The 22,654-nt window shown below is 43.1% G+C and overlaps 1 protein-coding gene across 13 annotated transcripts in view; it reads right to left on the bottom strand.

Moving 5' to 3' along the window:
• FGFR2 (fibroblast growth factor receptor 2) overlaps positions 1-22,654 on the bottom strand; it is a 96,838-nt gene that overhangs the window by 35,952 nt on the left and 38,232 nt on the right. For all 13 annotated transcript variants that reach the window (XM_067000468.1, XM_067000472.1, XM_067000474.1 and 10 more), the window contains 2 exons: positions 18,595-18,764; positions 11,827-11,950 (listed from right to left, as the gene is read on the bottom strand). In XM_067000468.1, coding sequence (XP_066856569.1) covers positions 11,827-11,950; positions 18,595-18,764 — 294 coding nt within the window. The remainder of the gene's footprint in view (positions 1-11,826; positions 11,951-18,594; positions 18,765-22,654) is intronic.

Genomic DNA, 22,654 nt, shown 5'->3' with positions numbered 1-22,654 from the left:
AATGGGTAAATAAAAGAAAAAGTAATCCAATTCTTTTCCACAATTTTTCATTAGACAGACACATTTTCCAGAGCCTTTAATATCAGTTTTGAAATGTTACTGAATGCTTAGGAGTCATCTTGACAGCTAACACTGTGAAGCTACAGAGCTCCCTCCAAGGGTGCCTCCAAGTGTGGCATCAGCAACCACTGTGGCATCAGTAACCATTGTGGATCGATAGCCTTTGGTAGAGGTTCTGCATATCCAGCCATCGTGCAACATCTATTGCTTTGGAAAATGTCAATTATCCTTTAAATTATGGGTCTCAAAAATCATCCTATAGTCTTTTATGCTAGACTGCAATCACATGCGCTTTCCATGGCTTTGGCTTCCCAGACTTGCAGGACTGACTCTTCAGCCTTTTCATCACAGGCTTTTCTACCATACATTTGGACTGAAATATTTCTCCCATGTTTCATCCTCATCGTATCGGCAGCACTCTCCCAGTGCTTCTGCTGAGCCACGTACCTAACATGGGAGGTCCCAGAAGGCAGCCAAGCTCGGAGAATGGCTGGAGGAACACCCTGCTACAAGGTTCCTTCCTTGAATGAACTGCACGTATCCTCCCCTATCCAACAAGGCAGCACACCCATAGATACACACCTGCCTGACATCCCTCACGCCACCAATAGGCCCATGGACAAGCCTCATGGAGTGGGAAGATGACAGCATCACCAGTCTCTGGGGTCACCCAGAGCCTGCTCGTCTTCCAGACTATTCCCACAGGACTATCAAAACTGCTCCAAAGGAAAACACAGCCATATGGTAACTTTACCATTGCCTGGGGTTGACGGGGAGGTGAAACCTCCCAACCTTCTCACAGGGCCAGTGCACACCATGCCACCTCAGAGCTGAAATATTGTTTCTTCACAACAGCAGCACATGGTCAGGCAGCTCAGAATAAGCCAAATGAAGCCACTGATGAGCATTTCAGCTGCAGTTTGAGGGAACAATTCTCTCTACCTGCACAAGTCATTCAGTCTCTACACTCATTCAATTTTTGTCATCCCTGACGAGACTGTACACATGCAAACTGTTACTGCTGGCTCTGATGATTTTTTTTGGAGGTGTGGATACTTACCATCGGGTGAGGGCATATACTAAAGCCACTGGACTGAGCACAGTGCACCAATCTGTGATCACTACCAATCTGGTTTAAATATCAACCATTAAAAAAGATTAATTCTTATGAATCTCTCACCATTCAGTGAGCAAAGACCCTTCATGTTTCTGTCCTGTTCTGCCTGACAGACAAGGAACTGGTTTGGAAGGAGAGGCATGAGCGTCACTGTCCTTCAGGAAAGACCTCACCTACACAAGCTGCTAATCCGGCCCCAGTTCATGAGTACTCGGAGCCTGGATTAACTTTTGCTCTCTGAATTACAGAGCGCCTTTGAGGAGAGTTTCAGGAGCAGCCAAGGCCTGAGGAACTGCAAAACAAGTTTCCCTATAAATCCAGCATCATCCAAGTTCATATGAAGGACCTGACTTGAAACGACACTTGCTTTCCATACCTCTAGGTGGAGTGGCATAGGAGGGGTCTAACCAAACAGATGTCAGAGTCCCCACAGGAATTTCCTCCTTCAGGGTAGCTTTCTACACACAGGCCAAGCCAAACCTTCACTTCCCTTCTCCAGCAATAAGCAGTTGCTTACGGGGGCCTGTGCTCCATGAAAGGCTGGAAGGAAAACACTGCTACCTCCACTGTTTGCTCAGCGGTGCGGGGGAGTAAGGTTGGGTGCTGGCTGCTCTTGCAGAAGATCAGAAACAACCAAGCAGGTGTAGGCAAAATGCCTCTACTAATGAATGTCATACACGGTACATACGTGAGCCAGGAGCTGAGTAGCTTCTACCAGATGCACGTCAGTTTGGTTTCCCTTCTGCACAATATGAAGCACTGCATGTTGTTTATAGCCAATTCAGAAGTGCTGCTGAACTGTCATGTTCCATTTATACGAACATACATACACACCCCTCAAATCACCACCCCGGAGGTAATTTATACGCATCAAGGTATCATCCACAGTGTGTCAGAGACAATGCTCTCTTCGCAAGCTCTCTGCAAAACCAGAAGATGCTTTAAGGCTACAAGGAGTAACAGATCACTGTCATTAAATGCTAGGAGATTAAGACCATCCCTGGCAAGAGCACTTGACAAAGAGCAGGAGCCTTTCAGACAGACTAGCAGAATAGCCTGTGGATCAGACCAGCATTACCAGTGCTAGTGAAATCATGCCTTACAAATTTTGGCATCTTTCACCAATAGGTGCTAGCCAACAAGCATTCATGCTATCCAGCATTCCTGTGCAGCAGGAGTCTCCCTGTGTAGCGTTTCCTATCGGGCCAACGCTACTCGAAGAAGCAGCCTCAGAGCCAAGAGCTCCAAGGGGTGTCACTGCAGCTGGAGCTCCCGGCCCTCACACGTCAACCCAGCTAGGCCCAGAGCAGCACAGGGACCTGGCCATGGGGCTAGTGATGGGGCTAACCTCCTCAACCACTTTCTATTCTCCCTCTCTCCTGTAATTTAGGTGCCTTTGATTTAAAGGTGAGGTATTTCTTTCCACAGTTGTGCCACACACTTCTTCAGTGCTAATTACAGGGCCCAAACGTCCATCAGGGACCAAAATCAGAAAACAGCCTGAAGTAAGACACCAAGGGACCAGGCCCCGTATATTCCCTGCTGTCACTGAACACTACTTCCTCATTAAATTAAATATTTTAACACTGATTATTAAACAACTTGCATCCTAAAGGCTAACATTTTGTCACAGGCACCACAAGCAAGCATCTTCCTACCTTTAGCAAAACGTTTACCATCCCATCCAACCTCCCGTGCTACCTAAACCCTCCTCCTAACCAAGATCAGTCAAGTAGAAGGCAGTGCCTTTTTAAATCTTTGCAGAAACAAATCAGGTATATTCAAACTCTTTGTCCTTGGCTTTACCACCTTCACCTCCAACTGGAAGTAATGGCAGTGTTTTTCCAGCAGGCAAAGCTCCCGCTGATGTTCTCCCATCTGTCTCTTTGGATAGCTCTACAGCATAGCTATCACTTGCTGTCCTATGTGCATTTTAGCTAAAATTCATCTCTGCATAACACCTTTACAGCATCAGTTCATCTGCACACCTTTTCTCATATGGCAGCAATCCGGGAAGAAAAAAAAAGCTGCAGCAAGATTGATTTGGCTCAGCACAAAGCTCGATGTTGGTGGAAAGGGTAGAAAAATTACAATCAGAACTAGCTAAAAACTATCCTTTCAGCTCACACATATATGGGGGGGTTAAATGAGACAGAGGAGTCCCCAGCAAGTCAAGGGCTAAGGCAGACGACATGAACGATCTTGTTGCAAAATGTGAAACCATCAACAGGGCTTTAGGACCAGTTTGTCCTTGTTGTCAGGGTGACATAGGTTTCACCAACGTTGTGGGACAAGAAAAGTCACAGGAGAAAGTTGTACAATGCTGATCCTGGGGCTCCCTTGCCATACCCCTCACATAGCACGTGCATAAGCAAAAGCTTCGTGCACGTCTGAACAAAGAGGGGAGAGTCCTTACTTTGGTTTGAGAAAAGCATGGGAAACGGAACAATGAGGAGCTGAAATTTTCATTGAAATTCTTTCCAACGTGCCCTAAAAGAGACTGCAAGAGAAAATGAAAAACTACTTGTAACTTTCTCACAGACAAGTGGTAAAATTTTATTGCTCTGGCCATTTCCAGAGACTGCATTATTTTTTATGCGTGGAGATATCATCCTTTGTACTGTGCACAGCTCCCAGCACTCAGCTGCTCCACCATAACCACAGAGACGATGCTGGGGTCCAGCACGGCTGCTCTGGGCTCCCCAGCAGGCTCTGCCAAAGGTTTACCATATGCCTGGCAAATAGCATCTCTCCTACAGGGATGATGCCCTCTCCCAGCTGCAGTGGGTTTAACTCACCAGTGCACCCACCGATACCATAAAGCATGCAGCAGGAGTGACTTTTGCTGCTGTTATTGTGACTTGACTGCATATTTTTTCATCCTCCAAATTTCTTTTCCTGCAAGCAGCTCTGCCTTCAAAGTAAAAACAAAAAAGATTATGTAAACCTTTAAATTTTTTTTTCCTGCAGCACACTCACTATATTGAGGTACATGGGTTTGAAAATTATCACAAGGACATCACAAGGGATTTTACCATCACATGGCCTGATGTCCCACCACCAGAATCACGCTTGTTTCTGCTACATGGAATCTGCAGCCTCTTCTGAGCATCAGACCAGATGCTGACACGCTCCTTTACTGTTCTCAGGAAGACCAGATTATATATTATGTGCCATTACATTTCCAGCAATTCAAGCACAATCAGGCAAAGTTTTCAAGACAGAATATGCAACAGCTTTAATGAAAAACACTTAGGCTGGGCATGCTTGAACACAAACTTTGTGCTTCAAAACAAGATTTTTTTTTTCCTCTTATTTTTACAGTTTTTGATCTCTCTTCTATGCCTGTTTTGTTCTGATTTGCAGCATATGTTTCCTAATCGACAACTTCTTACAAATGCAAAATCAGCACAGATATTTATTCGCATCTGTCCATCTATCAGTTGTTTACAGTGAATTAATATACGTGTCAACTTGTAAATACAGAATACATGAACAATTTTCAAACAACTGTTTTGATCACTCAGTTTACAATGGTGATCAAAAATCCCTGCAAATGCATGCTTTAGACTTCTACAAGTATCTTGTAAAAATGGCAAAAAACAATTCTATTCCAACTACTATAAAGTTGTATTGAGTTCTTCATTCAGATCAAACTCTGATAGTATCAGTATTTTTTCTTCCATGAACAGTCAAAATTTTTTACATATTCATGCAACCTTTTAAATAGCAACCTGAAAAAATAATCATAATATTTTATATTTACAGAGCAGTTCAATATTCAAAAGTGCTTAACAAACTATGATTTTTTAATGTGGCTTTTAAATTATAATTGCATTATATTTTACTTCATTTCTACGTTTAAATGCAGCAACTGCTGTTAAAGCTGCACCATGGGAGCAGGAGTAACCCAAAGATGACCTAATGACTCAAAATCCAGAAAAGCTATGAAATCCAGCCACCTCTGGATTTCAAGCGGCACGGTGGTTTGCACAGCAGAGAGAGGAGAGGACGCCCGCATGCAGGCTGTCAGGATAAGCTTTACTTAAGAGCCACAGAATTGCACATTTCGCTGATTTGTCCACCCTTTGGTACTCCCAGGTGTCTCACACTCTTATCTATCTCCCACCAGTACCTATCTATCCCTCAAGGTCTTTTCTCTCCTGCACTGTAACACCCTGGGAAGAGCCCCCACACCCTTTCACTGCAGTATCTGCCCAGTCCCATTGCCCCCAGCCTCACTACAGCCACGCACAACCCTTGATATCTACCACTTCAATCTACTTGTTCAGTGCCATCTCCGTCCACTTCCACCACTGCTACACCTCTTTTACCCCTAGTTTAATCCCCCAAACCCAGCCTTGGGGGTGAGCGTCCCAGGGAAACTCTCGTCCCCAAGGGCGAGCATCCCAGTTAAAATTTGTCTCACTGGTAGAAAGTGGCAGTGGGATTATCTGCAGGCACAGACGTGGCTTTCAACACGTGCCAACTGCACGTTGAACAACACAACAGTCTGCCTAGCATCTTCAGGCAGCCCCTGCAAATTCCTACTTGTACTTCCACGAGTGTGATATTGCAGGAATTAGGAGGCATGATTAAAAATGATAATAACAGGGCTGAAACAATATCCTGTTCATCAGTCATCAAAAGGAAGAGAAATACCTGCCTTGGGGCTGCAATAAGACAGAAAATGGGACAGGGAGACCAGTCCTCCCACAGCAGGCTCTGCAGAAAGCGCTCCAAACATGACAAATGCAGTGCTCACCCAGCAGATGAAGTAATGACACTAGTATTTGTCCATAAAATGTAATTTAGCCAGACTACTCCAATGAAATCAGAAGCTTTAGCGCTATAAAACTAGGGTTTGGGAGTATTTTTTGCCTTATTAAGGAAGGCGGGTGGGGGGAGGCGCGAGCTTTCCTTTTCCCTCAGCTGAACCATCACACTGCGGCCTTTGTTTTCGGGAGCGAACCGCACAGCCTCCAGCACCGAACAATTTGCGTAATTTTGTCTCAGATACACGCACCTTGCCAAAAGCCTAGTGCCAGGTGTAAAGTCCACACTCAGGCTTATCAGCACATGAAACAAAATCTTCTTCCCTCTCGGCCTAACCAAACACCTTAGGGCAAGCATTGGCGTGGATGCCTTCACGCTTGCAGCCCCTGTCTCGTCACGTCCTGGACTGCAGGCACCTGGGTGAGGATGTCAAGCCGAAGCTTGTCTGCGCTAGGATCATCAACAACTACAGCCCCATCTGCCAGAAACACAAGCTGAGGCTTGGTAGCAATACCTGCATTTAACTCCTGACAGGCACCAGGTGATGCAACGCACAGTGCAGGTATCTAGCTGGTGTCAGTGCCTTTTCCATATGTAACCTGAACCCTAAAAACAAAAGTCTGGAAATTAAGGAACGTTCTGTAGTCAAGGTAAACTAATTCTGAATTTCGACAAAACAAAGTCTAGGCAAAAACAAATCATAACGCATATGTTTTTATGAATTCAGGAATGACAAAGTGGAAACGTCTTTAAAAAAAATATTTTTATATATATGTATCCATATCATGGTCACAACTAGAGATTCTGAGAGCATAGGAAAATCCAAAAATAAAAACTGACTCGGAAAAAAAAAAAGGAAGCAAAGGTTTTCTTATGCCTAAACTAAAGGAAATATAAACAGTGAATAAGTGTCAAGATGAAAAAGAAGATTCCATTTTAACAAAATTTTGTTTGTTTAATAACATGCTGTAAAAAGCATGTAAAAAGCCCCCTAAACCTCCAAGAGTTCAGAATACAAGTGTTTTTCTGCGCACCCACCAGGAAAACCACTCATATGCAGAATTTCTAGGGCACAAGCTTTAAGCTGAGAGTCATTTAAAATACTTTCTGGGCAAGAATTTATCCTTGCCATGTTTTTATATGAAAATACGAACTACTGCTAAGGGACAACTGCATGGTACTGTTCTACCTCTGGAGCTCATTCCTGCGTGATGTGAACCAAAGGCACGGCTATCAGGCAAACTAGAAACTCAATGTACAGCTAAACTGGTTGCAAAAGGACTTATATAAATATATTTATTTGTAATATATATTACATACACTGTATATCTTATATATTATCGTGTATATTTTTTATATATATATATATATTATTTGTGATATGTTATGTTCAGCTTTATAGTAAACAGCAGAGTCTCCTCACTCCACATTCTTGAGAGATGTGTCGTGCCATGGCAGCTGCGTGTAAGACCCAGTAAATGAGGTAATGTGCAGAACTCCATCTGAAACCAAACCAATCTTTTGTTTCCCTGGATGATGACATTAAATAGGACAGAAATGGCTACCTGCACTATGCGTGTTAAAGACTAACCTTTTTTGCTGTTAAAATATAAATTCAATTAGTTACTTCCACGCTCAAACAGAACTGCCGCTGCTGAAATAGTACTCTAGTGATAATTGCAATCCAAGAGTGATCTAATTATGTACAGGTCTCAGTGGCTACATTCCCACGTTGCTTCCTACAACCCGGATTCACTACAATACGACTCATAAGTGCAAACCACATAGTTTTCAATCATTCTCCCTTAAGACTGTATGACTTTATATATGTTTAATGAGAACTGAGTTAGTCTATTAGCACGCTTACTATGAAAATGTGAGCTTCTACCTGCCATTAAACACAAAAAAAAAAAAAAAAAAGGAAGAAAGAAAGAAAAGGGCACTTGAACTGCATGTAAAAACCAGCTGATGGGCTGAACTTTACAAAGGAAATAATTCTTTTAATTAAAGTGTTGGAGGAGGATTCAAGTACAAGCTTTATTTTTTTGCTCTGCCACCAGCTTCCTGTGTGACCCAGGGCTAGAAATTTCATCGCTTTACAGCTGTTTTTTCATCTATAAAATGGACACTGACATTTCCTTCCCCCAGTCTCTGCATTTAGGTTGTAAGTAATTACTGTGCGCTGGCATGATGCCTCGGGCAACAAATATCTGATATTAATTGAAGCCTCTGGGTAGTACTCCAATGAATAGCTGGAGACTGCTCCTCTCCCTTCCCAACAGTGTTTTGCATGGCCACAATTTTCCACTGGTACCACCACCTTATCTGCAGAACCCTGCAGCCTGCTCCAGTCCTTGCTTAGGGAAGGAGAAGGCAGCCCATGCAGGTGTCCTGAACTTTTAAAGAATAACATCATCCAGCACAGAATATCCTGCCCAACTTCCCTGGACTGTTCCCTGCTCACACTGTCAATGCAGACAAGTATTTGGTGTTACACAGAGGAGCTGCTTTATTCGGCAGTATTTTCTACTCCCATTGTAAAAAATTCAGTACGACTGTTTTGCCAGGTTTGTAAATTTGAATGAGACCATCTGAGCAGAGCTGACTGTTTTAAGAGAGTTCTTGCAAGTAATTACAAGGTAAAAACGAGAATACTTCACACCTACATTGGGGCTGAAAAACTTCTCAGCCCTGCTGGCTCCAGGCTTTTAACTGTCGAAAGAGTTCAAGGTTTGGAAAGTAATTGGCATCAAGTAATACTGGATATTCCTAACTAGCATTGTGTCATTCTTTGGCACGATTTTTGCTGGGATACCTCCCAAATCTGTGACATAATCAGAGGGTTCTCTACATTACACCATATAGTCAGATGCTTGTGTTCATATAATACATTACCATGTTTAATACCATTTGCTATTACTTACACTTAATCAACTCTGGAATCAGTTAAACCATGTAGGAAAAGCAATTTCAGGGGCTTTCAACTGACAGTTTTCCACACACAACCTGGCCTAAAATTATGACCTGAAGTTTGTAAGATGCGGTCTACATATGCAATAGCCTCTAAACAAACATCCATAACTCTGCACAACCCTATGGGAATGGAAAATTCATATGGAGAAAAAAGAGAAACAAAAAAGGGCAGAAAATTAACTTCTGTAGAACTGTCTTAACTAGAAAAAACAGTCAGAGTTTCCCCTTCTGGCTGTTGTAATTTACTGCTTCAGCAATTTCTTGCCCAACCTCCACAATTACTGAAAGCTTTCAGCAACACGGAAACGGACAAGCTTGCTAGCATCAATGCCCCTTTCAGGTTACAGTTCCTGTGCAGCATCTCTTGAGAGACTCTCAGTAAATCCAATGCACAGTATTAGTTATCTTAGGGTGCACAATCCCATATGTATGTTTTCAAAGTAAACTAACAATTACACTCTTTCACTCAAACTAAATGCAAAAAGGGAATAAAACGATGAAGCATGCTGAGCTCCAAAACACCAGCTGTGCTTTGCAGAAGTGACTTCTGGACATTTGCTTTCCCATCTCCTAGGGCCTAAGTGTCAGAAAATGTTGAATATTCCCCCAGGGAAAATCAGGTCTCCTTTGGGTGCCATGAATATGACATTGGTACCCAGCACCCCAAGTCGCCAGTTGCTTTTGAAGAACTTGACCTCACTATTTACTTTTCTGCCTCTCTATAGGAAAGCAATAGACATTTAAATAAATGACTTAATCCTTATTGCCATTCCATTCATTCATGCAGGTTACTATAATTTACTGCCAGGAAAAATAAACTTTTGCATAATATTCCTCAATGTAAGGCATTCAAAAGGCTCAAAGGGAGAGGAGGTGAGAGGGCTTCTGACAAATATTTGCTCAAGTGACTGCATCATCCATGAACACATTTGCTAGAAAGAAAAACTGGGTACAGAAATTTACAGTCACCGTGAAGCAGACTGGGACCTCAAAGGCAACAAGGAAAAGGATCAGGGAAAAGAGGGGAAGGGGGATTTTTAACTATTTTTGTTTGAGCAAGGTAAAATCCCAATATTGCAAGAGACTTCTTCATCTCATGCAGCCTACTAAAAGCATCTTTTAGCAAAAACGAAGTTGAATCAATCTAGGCTCCCCTAAAGGATTAAGCAAATAGCAAAACAAATGAAGAAAAAACCTCCACAAATCCCTCAGCTGGCCACCCCCTTACATTCTCCCCCTGTAAGTCCAGCCAGGGCGAGCAGCTCCGCACCGCACCGGAGTACACAGGGAGCCGTGTATTACCAGCTCTGGCAGCCACTGCTGCACCCTCAATAAATGGTATTCAACAAGTGTTCAAACAAGAACGGCTCTACGAGTCACTCGGTTTCACCTCAACAATATGCATGGCTAACCCTACTGAGGATGACAAAATATTGCTAATGCTATAAAAATCCTCAGTCTGTTTTTGGTGTTAACTAACTAAAGAACAGGGATAGGGGAGTTGGGTGGTTCAGACCATCTTTGAAGACTTCAACGTACAAGTAGGGCTGCAGCCTGACAGCATCCCCATCACAAAATTCTCTCCCTCCTTCTCTGCTGCACGACTCCCCTTTAGATTTGGGAGTTTCTGCAGATTAAAGTGGTCCAGGACAAAGTAAGGTACTAGTAAAGATCATCCAAAACAATACAAGGGATGCATTTTTCATTCATGTAAAAAAACAATCTACAGAATGCAAAATGAAAATTTTGTCACTGCTTTGTCCAAATACAGCCAAACTGACAATAAGATTTGCTCTAGAAGAGAAGTTGGGCTTCCGATCACCAGCCAAAAATCACTTACAATAATCATATTTATTTTTGCTTTCAGTACTGATTGACCAAAGTTTTACTCCCAGAGCTTGTGAAGATCAGATCACCCCACAAGCTTGGGGAGACCAAAGTCCATTCAGACACACTTTAGAAACTGCAGCTCAGATCCCCAAAATTACTACTGCCAAGTCCTGTTATAATAGCCAAACTGATTACTGTGGATAGCAATCCCTGCAGATTCAATAAATCTACTCACACCCATCCAGGCTAATCAGCAAGACTAGGGGTGAATAGAATCAGCTCCTGAGATTTCAAGCCCTAATTTAGCTAAGCACTTTAATAAATGTGTAAGCCTTATTAAAGTCAACAGGATTTTGGTATTAAGTTAATATTACTAAGCATATGCTTAGTAGTGCTGCTAAATCACAACACAACTGCTATTAAGAACTCACACAGCTTTTTAGAATTTGTCCTCAGGTGAAACACTTCGTAATTTTTGCTGTCAGTGTCTCAGGAACGGCCCATAGCCCATGTAACGTGCTGCATTCAGACCTCCTTATAGTGCTGCGAATGCCAAGTACCTTCTCTGCAATCCAGATCTGCATTGGCTTCCCCGAAGTCAATATCTAGCATTTCCTAAGAGGATTATTTCAGCTGTAGTATCAGCCATCTCAAGGATCACTTGACAGTTTTCACAACTGCAGTTATTAAAGTTGATGCCAATACAATCGTACCAGTAATAATTAAGTTGTAATACTAATAATTAAAATTGCATTAGTATTTAGTATCTGTTCTTTGTGGTAAGCTTTTAGGTGTATCGCAGCAACAAGCAATTAACAAGAGCTTACTTGCACACACAGATATTACAGCTTTGCCTAGGTATGGGCAGATTAGCCGTGCAGACACGAATGAGACAAGCGAATACATTAAGTTACGCAGGAATTGCTATGCAGTGGATTCCTATCTTCAGACTACCAAGAAATCATCTTCAAAACTGACACAAAATGTATCAGCCTAGTTCTAAATGTTTTAATATAGAAATCAGTCATTAATTAAAAACATCGCCACGTATTTGACAGACGGTTACTTACCGACAACGTCAAGATGGTACGTGTGATTGATGGAGCCGTACTGGTTTTCCACGATGCACGTATAATTTCCTTTATCAGACGGGACTACGCTCTCCATGATGAGACTCCAGTGCTGGTTGCGGACCTGGTGGGGTTGCAGACAGAAATTGAGATCTTCCCTAGCACAGCATCCCCATCTCGCCTTCCAAAACAACTATTTTCGCAAATTAATTCATCTTTTGTAGTCCATGTTTAAAATTAGTCTCTTTGGTGCTCGTTTAACAGTTCCTGACATTTAAATGCTTTATTTATGCCTGATTGGGTACAGCACAGGTACAGCAGTTTTCATGTACCCCATTATAAACATACCTCGTCCCTAATTTGAGCACTTCAGACTTCAGCGCACATCCAGTCCTACCAGGCTTACGACGATGGCACCAATTAGCAGCAGTCATCGTACCGGGCTTACCTCTCAATCCACTCCAATGTGAATTCACACCCTCCAGATATTTCTCATCTGTCTCCAAACAATCATCTGGTAATCTTAACTACCCACAAGCAATATGGGATAGATATGATCCCCTAACATCCCAGTCTGCTTTTTGCTCTAATAGCTCAATTACACAGCCCGTATTTTGGAGAAACAAAATACAAAGAGGGGCAATGCCTGGGCTCCCTCCTAAAGAAACAGCGGGGCCGCATCTCTTACTGCTATAGGGCTGAAAGAAATGAAGGCCTCCTGAAAAATGCTTGAAGGAAACCCTCACTGAAACAGAATATAAGGATATATGCTTATTTCATACAATCCTTCTCGGACACAATGTATTAAAGGTGCTGATTCCTTTCCCATTTGAACTCAAAAGGAGCGTTGGCAACGGTCTCACAGAAAATAGGATCCGGCCCAATACTGGAAGGATATAGAGTCATCCAGTACACATATATATTCTCTGCATCATGAATTGGCTCCCAGAATGACCTCTTGCTGGCTATCCATTAATCCCTTGTTTCAGCATTACATTTTTGACAAAGTGCTCAAAAATCTTAACATCATGTAGCTGTAATGTACAGCTTTTAAACTGCGAAGTACATGTTTTAGCAAATGGAATAAAATACAATCTGGTACAGTAATTTTAATCATCCAAATGGAAAGTAGTAATTCAGTGCCGTATACCAGAAAAATTTATGGACCATATAGTGACACTTCCAGTAACTACACGTTCTTGAAAGATTATTACAACCACAGGTTTGAAACCCTGCTTCGTGCTCGCCTATTGTACGGGTCCTCCTCCAGCAGGAACAGGCTGCTAGGGCTGCATCCACGCTGCCAGCAGCACCCACACCTGCTGGAGTAAAAACGCCTTCAGCCCAAAGCTGAGAAGAGCCCTCTCTAAGGGTCTCCCGCTAGCTAACGATTGGCCATGTGGGCTTTGAAAAACAAAGAAAATGCAGGCAAGCCCCCAAGGAGTAGGTAAAGGGCATGGATGCTGACCAAATGTCGCAGAAACGTGTGACAACAGGACCCCAAAATCTCCAGCCCAAACTTACAGCCCCTCTCCCCAGCTCCCCCTTTTGGTGGTATGCATCAGAAGAATACATTGGCTTTTTTTCACAGCATCAGGAGCTCAGAAATAAGTTTGTAAAGCTAGAGCTTATCGATACTATTCTATTATCTCCTTATTCTGCTCAGCGACGTTCAAAGACAGCATTTGGTCAGGAATAACTACTATCATAAAACACTGGCAAATAAGAAATACAACAGCTGTATATATTGAACATCTTACTGTATGAGCTCTTTCGGCAAAGACTTGGTCAAAGATACCTGAACTTTTTGCCATTACAAATTTAAAAATTCAGAATCAGAGCATTTTTTAACGTATTTGATTGCAAAACAGGAAGAACAGAACACGGATCCAGAAAAGCTACAGTTTTTGTTGCACTTTTTTAAGTAATCAACTGATTGGAAAACACAAGAAATTGTGTGGCATTCAATAAGAAAACATAACTTACAGCCACAGGTGGATATACTGGATGGCAACGTTAAAAACTATTTGTGTAATTTCCCTTCTCGCAACTCCAACGAGAAAGAGATAATATCTTTATACTAAAACAACAGCTTAAGCCTCTTTAGTTTAAGCTAAACAACTGCTGCGAAGGCCCAAAGCATTTATGACACATCGTCACACAACTGGATTTATGTCACGAATCTGGATTCAACTAGATTCAGCTTGTCGGCTTGCTGCTGTCTGGTTACAACTGCAAAGCCCAGCTGAAGGCGCCTTTGCCGGGGATGACGGCGGCTTCCCCTGCTGACGGCTCCCAGACTGAGCCCCTCATTCCAAGGCACGCTACGATCCTGCCACGTCCCTGCAGCCACCCCGTATGCGACACCGTGACCACGCAGGCTGTGTTAACGGGGCCTTTTATAACACCCAGCCCTAACCACCTAACCCCAGGAAGGCTCTCTTCGGTGCCATTACTGAAAACCATCACCGAAACCACACCAGGCCACGTAAAAGCTCGTTTCAAAGCAGTGCTTCAACAGCGCCCAGACCCTGCTTTCTGCATCTGGATGAACTGCAACAGGGATGGTCTTTTTGGGAAAAGCAAACCAAAAGAACCCTGTGCCTGAAGCTGCAGAGGTTAGAGGTACCTAAGAGATGCTCTCTTGGGAAGGCAGGTTAAAGCCCTCCTGGTGAAGACAGCGATGCTGCAGCTCTCCAAATATTCCCTACCAACTTTCCCTGGGTAATAGCAGCTGGGTCCGTTCAGAAAGATGACATGAGCTTGTCTGGAAGGCAGAACATATTGGGGAGTTTATGAGAACTAATCCACTAGAAAGGGGAGAAGGAAAAGAAGAAACACACATGAGAACAGCAACAAATCACTGAAAGTGGGAGCATCCTCACCAGGCAGATGGGCTCCAGAAAAGGACAAGTGCCCACAGCCACAGAGTTGTCAGTTTTAGAAAATTTCTGCAGTTCTCCAACCTGACTAGGTCTTTGCCAGTTATTATCCTGTTATTTCTGCTATTTTGTTTCCTGAAGCCCTGCTATTAACTTTGTTCAAAACCCTTGAGAATACCCACGCAGCCCATCACATAGCCTTCAGAGCATCCCTTCCAATTTGTAATGGCCTGTTCTTGAAATAGGGCAAAATTCAGGGAACAACTCCATTCCAAGTATCATGAATCATAGCTTGACCCTTCAAATGCTTCGTTGCCATAGTTTAATAACAGTTTTTGCACTCTTTTTTTTTTTTAAAAAAAAAAAAAAAAAACTTTCTGCTTTGCAATACCATTTTCATGCTGCATCTGCGCTTCACAATACTTAACCCCAGTGCCCAAGAGGGCACTTTCTCCGCAAAAGTGTTAGGACAATAAATATAATCTCAGTATGGGTTTTGCCTGACCATGTATTGACACTTCTAGCAAATTACTGAGATGCTTTTTTGGGCAATTTCCTCCACAATTTTCTTTAACTAAACCTTCCAGACAGTGTCTCCAAACAACTTAATTTTTAAACTAAATCATCAATATCAAATATATGCAACTGCATCCTTTAGATATAGCTTGGCAGCGAGCAAACCCAAACTAGAATCAAAACGTAAAAGGGCAAGGAAAATCTCATAGAAATACTTGGCTTTTGGAGTATCATATAAAAAAATGTGGAAAGTTCTGCTTAATTTTAAAAATACAAAACATCCTCAGTAACCAGATATATGATGAAAAGTTGTCATTTAGAAAAAAAGTAATAATAATAATGGTACAAATGGATCAACTTTAAATGAATTTCAAAAAAAAAAAAAAATCAACACAATGTCAGAAACCAAAATCTGATACCCCACAAAAATCAGCACACTTCAGGTGAGCTGGTACAGCTCAGGCAAACAGAACAAGTGCAGAACATCCCCACAAAAGCCCCAGGTTTCTGCAGTTCCTACAGAGTCACCTTTCTTTCCTTTTCTCTGTATTTACCTGACTGAATTTAAACGTGTGAAAGACCACTGCAGTGATGAAGCTTATCAAAACGCATATGTGAAAACACACACCTGTTAATACTTAAACAGTAGCCACTGACACAAGTACATTTGCTTTCTGGGTGGTGTGACACAAAAGTGAAGGCTGCTGTGGTCTCACATAAATGGTGTAGAGTATTCACCCCAAGAAATCTTAAAATGCCTTACAACGCACAAGCAAGAATTATCATCACTTTTGGGAAGGCATAAAAAAAATGCCTAATAAGGGTTTAGGAATTCAATAACCATTCCTCTTCTCCTCGCTGTGGGAACTTCAGATATGCCTTGAAAAATCATAAGAGGTTCGATTTTGAATTTCACCACCCAGAATTAGTCACAGCGGAGGAATTTCGCTCTGGGAGCTATCTTGGCCAGCGCATACGCCCTTCTGCTAGCCTGCCTGAATGTAAATTGACTCAAGACATTCCCCAGTCAGAGGGACAAAGTGCTACAGGCCACTATCTGATTGTGATAAAGAGCATACAAGGAAGAGATTTCTTAGCAGCAGGAGAGAGGTGGCTGGAGGATTACTGGAAAACTTCACATTTTCCTTCCCTTTCCCTGTTCTCAAAGTCATGACCATCTCTCCCAAAAGGAACGGACAGTGTTAGGTCAACTGGTAATGGCAGTATGGCCAGGTTCCAGCTCTTCTAGGCACTCCAAGTATTTTGTGTATGAAGATCTACAGCAGAAATGCTTTACTTGTTGCAATGCCTACACTCAGGACCATCCGGTGTACAAGAATTATCATGGGCTGCCATTCCAGCTGGCTGAACATAGGCGAAGAAGGGAAGACTCACTCCTTTCCGAGGATTCCTTCACTGCAAGTTTGTTTGTTTGCAGTTGTCAAGAAAATACAGTTCTCCCCATTCCACAATAATTTTGAGTAAGCCCAAAGAGACCACATACAGCCCCTCCAACAAATACAGGACACAGCCTCTAGAAGCTCTGGAGACCTCATTCTTTAATGGACATCCATTGAAAAAAAAAATTTCCACCTTAAAAACACAAGTATTCAAAACACCAGCTGAATCTGGAACATACTTTGGTTTGATAAGCAGAATGACAATAAGTAAATGCTTCCGGATCATTTTAAATGTGATGCATTTACAAGCAACAAAAAAGCCTAAAATCCACAGCTGTGCCCCCCCCCCCTTTTTTTTTCCTCTAAAGAGATGTAAGAAGTTTTATAATTTAGAATTATAGGTATATACTTCACTTATCCAGCTGGCTTTAAAAATTGGCATCTGTTGTTTCTTCCCTGAGCACATACATAGCTAGGAAATTGTACACATTTCATACACAAGACCAAAATTTAATTTGTGCCACTTTGTGTGTATCTGCTACAGAGTATGAATGGGCTCAACCAGGTGCCTGACACAGGCTAACGGTGGTGGTAGGTTTACCCCACCACAGATCACTCTCCCAAACCAGAGAGATCAGGTATCTCCGTCCTGTCTTACGAGACACTGATTTTCTTTCACGGTTTTCAAGAGTAATATCTGCATTTCCCCTTCATGAGACGTAAAGAGTGCAAACAATGTCTCAGTCAGTACTGCAACAGTTACTATTATTTTCCAAGACAGGATTAAGGGGTTTTTTAATTGGCTTTTTTTTTTTTTTTAAATAAGCACTGTGAGAAAGGTGAAAACCACTGAATTGTAGCCAATTCGTTAACACTCCATAGCATTATGAAAGGCAGAAGGTGCTGCCAGGTGTACACTCATAAGCAACAGCAATTTATGGTGTAAGCAAACAGATGGAAAAGTCTACTTAGATAATTAGTGTTCACGCGGGGAAATTTTCTGGGCTTCATTCTCTGCTAACACAAACGTTGGAAAAATTGACACTTTCTACAGTAAATCTAGTTAGAGAGGAAAGGAGGCTATGGCTTGTTCTCCTCTGCACTGGAAAACATATTTTTTTGTACCAAGCAGGATCTGAGTCAACGGCACACGAAGCAACATCCACGCTCGCTCCATCAGGGCACCAGGGGCATGAGAAGCCGTGGATGGAAAGCTCCCAGAAGAGATCCAGGTAGCTCAGAAAGCTGGGGCAGGATGGCAAGGGGCACGTATGAACAGCAATCCGCCATCCAAGCCATGCACTCCCATTCCGGGGATAAGATGACCCAGTTCTGACTTCTGACCTGCCCTAGGCGGATACCTGGAGGTTAAAGGTCCGTGCACTAAGCCAGAGAAAGAGCTGGCCTCCCCGAACCTCTCTCTTAATCAGTAACCACCAACTTCGAATGAAGCGTCTAATCTGAAGCTATTTAAAATTCAAACAAACCCCTGTAAGTAATTGCTGTTACTTTCCCTCAAATTCTGCTTCCCATTTCAGTTTCACAGACCATAAACTCTATAGAAAATAACAACTTTTGACTTCCGACCCTTCCGTTATTAAACTGCGTATAATCACCACTGCAGATAGTCATGGTTTTAACAATGCAGCTGAAAACAAATGGAGTAAAGCCTTCACATCTTACTGTGTTTTGCAGTGTCAGTCTTTAGTTTTCCAAATAAGTCATTATAAATAATCCTTAGCTGAACTGGTATTGAATTTAAGAAAAAAAATAAGTTAAAGCTCACTAACAGCCAGAGAAACCACCCACCCTTCCCCAGAAGAAAACAATTACTTTTTTTTTTTTTGCATCTAAATTTGATCCAAGTCCATTAAAAAAGATTTTCTGTTGACTTCAGCAAGTTTTTTTTGATTTCTTATTCAAGCCTTGGTCAAGAACAGAAATTGCAAAATAACATAATGAGATCTTACCTTATAGCCGCCAATACGATGTTCTTGTTTAAATTCTTTCCCATTTTTCAGCCATCGCATGGTTGGTGTTGGGTTTCCCATGGCTGGGCAACGGAACTTGACGGTGTTGGCCGCTGGCACTGCATGTAACCTTTTCTCCATTTTGTCCGTGTGAGTCCAATAGGGTGCCCCTGTTGGGAGGAGAAGCGTGCAGAAATGTCAGTGCTCAGCATCCGAGCTCCCTTTCCAGCCCCTTCCGCAGATGGGAAGGGCTGTCCGCACTTGTTTTAGTGGGGACAGCGTGGTTTAGGAAGAGTACAGGACTGGAAATCATATGCTGCAAGTGTTGACCAGAATTTTGCAAACGGCTCAGTCTGCAGCCTGGAGTAGATAATTTATGACAAAATTCCAATAATTAACCACAGATATCCTTTGTTTTGTGGATGTTGAGTAAGGCAGTTTTCAGCAGACCCCACTGATCAGAGGCTTGAGACCTCAAGCTGAGTTACTGCGAGCACTCAGCAAACTTTGAATTCTCCAACCCCAGTTTTGAAGAGAGACAAAGGCAGAAGACCAAAATGAAGCTTCAGCCTTAATCCTGTCCCCACATGTTTGAAGAGGGATAAGCACACCTACCTGCCTAGGAGCCTGCTAACGCTCACAGACCAACATGGCAAAGCTAACTGTGCTGTTGAGAAGCCGTTAAAATATATTTGCAAAGGGAATATACTCCTGAAATCTTAACCAAAGAGGAGGAAACCGAACCAGAAATCATGGATAAGCAAAACTCAGCAACTCATTTTGTTGTTTTTGTCAACACAGCGCATCAAAATACACATCTGCCCACCTCCTTTTACCCAATAAATTTTTACTCGAAATACCCGAGATCACCCCACGCTCTGGAGCCACACACCGCTTTGGCTACATTGCATGGTGCCTTCCTGATATTGCTTTGGTTGTATCCCCATAACAGCTGAAAAAAGTTAAATATTCAAGATCTGGTTAATACTAGGAAACATTAATTCCTTCCACAATGGCATTTTCCTGAAGCAAATCAGATTAGCCTGGAATTTTTAGGACTAGAGGGGTCCAGAAAAATAACTCCATTTCTCTCAGCCCTGTTTCATTTCCTTCATTAGCAGCCTTACACTCCACTATAAATAAACTCTTCCGCTCCTCAAATATTTATTGCCGTTCTTACAATCAGCACAAACTCAGAAATCCTGCCACCCTCCTCCCTAAATAAAAATACAGCTGGATAGAAAATACAGGAATAAATCCTTTAACAACATCTCTCTCTGTATAAAGAAAACATTCCAAAAGCAAGCCTTAAAACGATGCTAAGAACGATAAGTGATTTTTTTTCCCCGAAGTAGCAATTAGTGTTAAAATTAATGAAGTAGAAAAGCAAAGCAAATTTGTGCATGTAATCAAAACAGAAAATCAGGTAACTATTGGAAATTTAACTACCGCGCTAAGAAATTGTTACATGGACTAAAGTGAATTAGAGATGCAAGGAAATTCACTGTTAATGCTATTTGCTAAAACCAGGATCGCATTAAAACAACAGAAGCCTTTAAACAAAGCCAACCAAAGGAATTACCAACTACACGCAAAGACCAAATTACATTAGGTCTGTACCAGGTGAAGGCAATCACAGGTTCCTACTGATACATTACAAGGATATTTTCTCTGGATGGCTAAAAACGTATCACAGGACCAATACCGGGCCTACCCGTGGTGTCCACAAAGCCAACCGAGGCAGGTCAGGTCATCAACCATCCCAAACTGGTTATACTGGCATCTCAGAGAGCCCAGCACAAGAAAGTCACAGCGCCCAGCCCAGCGGGAAGCTCCCAGCAGAGCACAGCCCAGGACCAGGGCATGCGAGTTGGTCAGGATCTGGCCACCAACAAGCAGCTCCCACAACCAGGCCGCTCCACGCAGCCAGGTTTTTACACAAATATTTTACACGAGTACCAGCTTGCAATGAAGTATGCTCACGCTCCGGTTGTCTGGCACGTAATCCCTTGTCCAACAACCCCCACACCCTTTAAAAAAAATTGTGTAAAGAAGTGCCCAGGTAATCCTCGTATACAAGAAATGCACAGAGAGGAAACGCTTCGCTCAGTGGGAGAGGTGGGAGCAGAGAAAAGGCTGGGAGGATGCAGGCAGGAACGAAGAGGAATGGACACAGAGAAACGGGAGGGAAACTCTGGGCTGGGAGGAACGACTGTGCTTGGAAAGCTTGCACAAGGCTCACATCAGCAGGCTCCGTAATGTTCCTGAATTACAGGGGAACTCTGAGGAAAAACATGCGGACATCACATGCTGAAACCACGGCCTGAAAGCGCGTCAGGATACCCTGCCGTTTTTCACTGGATAGCAGCAACACGTACTGGCAGCTCACCAGGGTGGTTAAGGGAAAAGAGAAGGGCAGCAATATCTGCAAACCCTAACACTCACAGCCCTTCTGCGACACGTGGCATTTCTCTTCACAGATTAACTTCTCAAAACCTAAAAGCACCTTTTCCGCTTTTATTTCTCTTGAGGGCAAAACCATCCAGATTTGCTAAAACGAAGAATAAATGTAGTTTACCAGCACGCACCGACCACTGCCAACCCCACACAGACCATCTCCATCCCCCCTTTGCCTACGGGACGGGTAAAGGGAGGCAGCACCCCTGGCAGGAGTTGCCACTAACATCGGGGCCAAGCCCGGCGCAGCGGCGGCGAGCAGCAGGGGAAGGGGTGGGAATTCCTGATGGCTTTTCGAGCTCTCATTAGGGAAGAAAATATCCTGCTGACCCGCACCGCGCTCCGCTGCAAATGCATTACATCTAATCAGGCAAATCTCCTGCTTGTGAAATTGAAATTAGGCAGCCCAGGGGACCACTTCACTTCAGGATTCCCTGATTATTATTTTTCTTCTTCACATATGTAATACAAAGAAATACAGGAGTAGCCAAACCCAAGCCTGCCTGAGAAGCACCTTGAGCACGTCAGTGCACCTGAAACGACCACCCCAAGCTACCCCAAGGTTTTCAGTACACTTGTATTTGACCTTTAATTAAAAACCACTTCTAGGCAGCATCCAATTTTTGCTGCTCCCTTGAGCGGGTTTCCACTCTGCAGGATTTGATGAATTTGAACCTTGTTTTATCCTTTCTGAAATTCTTCAAGGCATGAAAAGCACAGCATGTGGATTACATTTAGATACTTTTTGTTCTCGGTGCCAATTTACCATTGCTTGGCCCAGAAGAAATTGTTTAAAGGGTGATAAGGAAAAAAAAAATCCACAAAGCTTCCAGTCGCCTGAGCAGAGTTCAAGGCAGAATAGCAGCATCTTCAGGGCTACTCTCTAGAAAATTCCTGTTGGTCTGAGCATCTCAGCCTGAGTGCAGCCATCACGACAGCTGTTGCCTTGCCAGCACTGAGCACAGAGAGCCAGGATAACAGCAGCCTGAAAGTCAGGTTACCTCCCAAAATCATGATGACGATGAAGCAACAAGTACCAGCAAAGCATTCTTCACTGCCACCAGCGGGAAGCGACAACGGCCAGGGCTTGTAATAGGAAGCCCCAGGTCAACATCCATGGAGGTGATGCCCCAGCACCAAGCTGACGCACCTCTTTAGGGCAATGAAGGTAAAAACTGAGTTGCCAACAAAGCCATTTTGGGGAGAGAGAGGTCTGTTTTGCAGGGGAACCAACCCTACACCTTCACCACGAGCACTAATCACTCCGACAAAAGCTGGAAGTAATAAAAAGCTATTCAGGATGCAGTCTGGAACAAATCTAGCACGTTGTTTTTTCAGACAGCTGAAATCTCTGTCAAGCTAGGAGGACACCAAACACAGAGTGAAGTCTGCCGTGCATGCCTTTTACTTAAAAACACACACGGGCCGAACGGGCACGTGTACGTGCGAGCGCCCTCGCCTCCCCGGAGCAGGCTGCTGCTGAGCCACCTCCAGCCTCCATCTTTCAGGAGCGCTTTTATTTTGGGGCAGCCTTGAAAAGCAGCCTAGATTTCCTCCTCGGTCCCTCTGCCTGCCTTTGAAAACCTTGGCCTCGGAAAACATG

The sequence above is a fragment of the Anser cygnoides genome, chromosome 7, assembly GCF_040182565.1.
Source record: "Anser cygnoides isolate HZ-2024a breed goose chromosome 7, Taihu_goose_T2T_genome, whole genome shotgun sequence".
NCBI lineage: Eukaryota > Metazoa > Chordata > Aves > Anseriformes > Anatidae > Anser > Anser cygnoides.
Note: the sequence above shows the minus strand (reverse complement) of the source record. Positions and strands in the feature narration are given on the sequence as shown.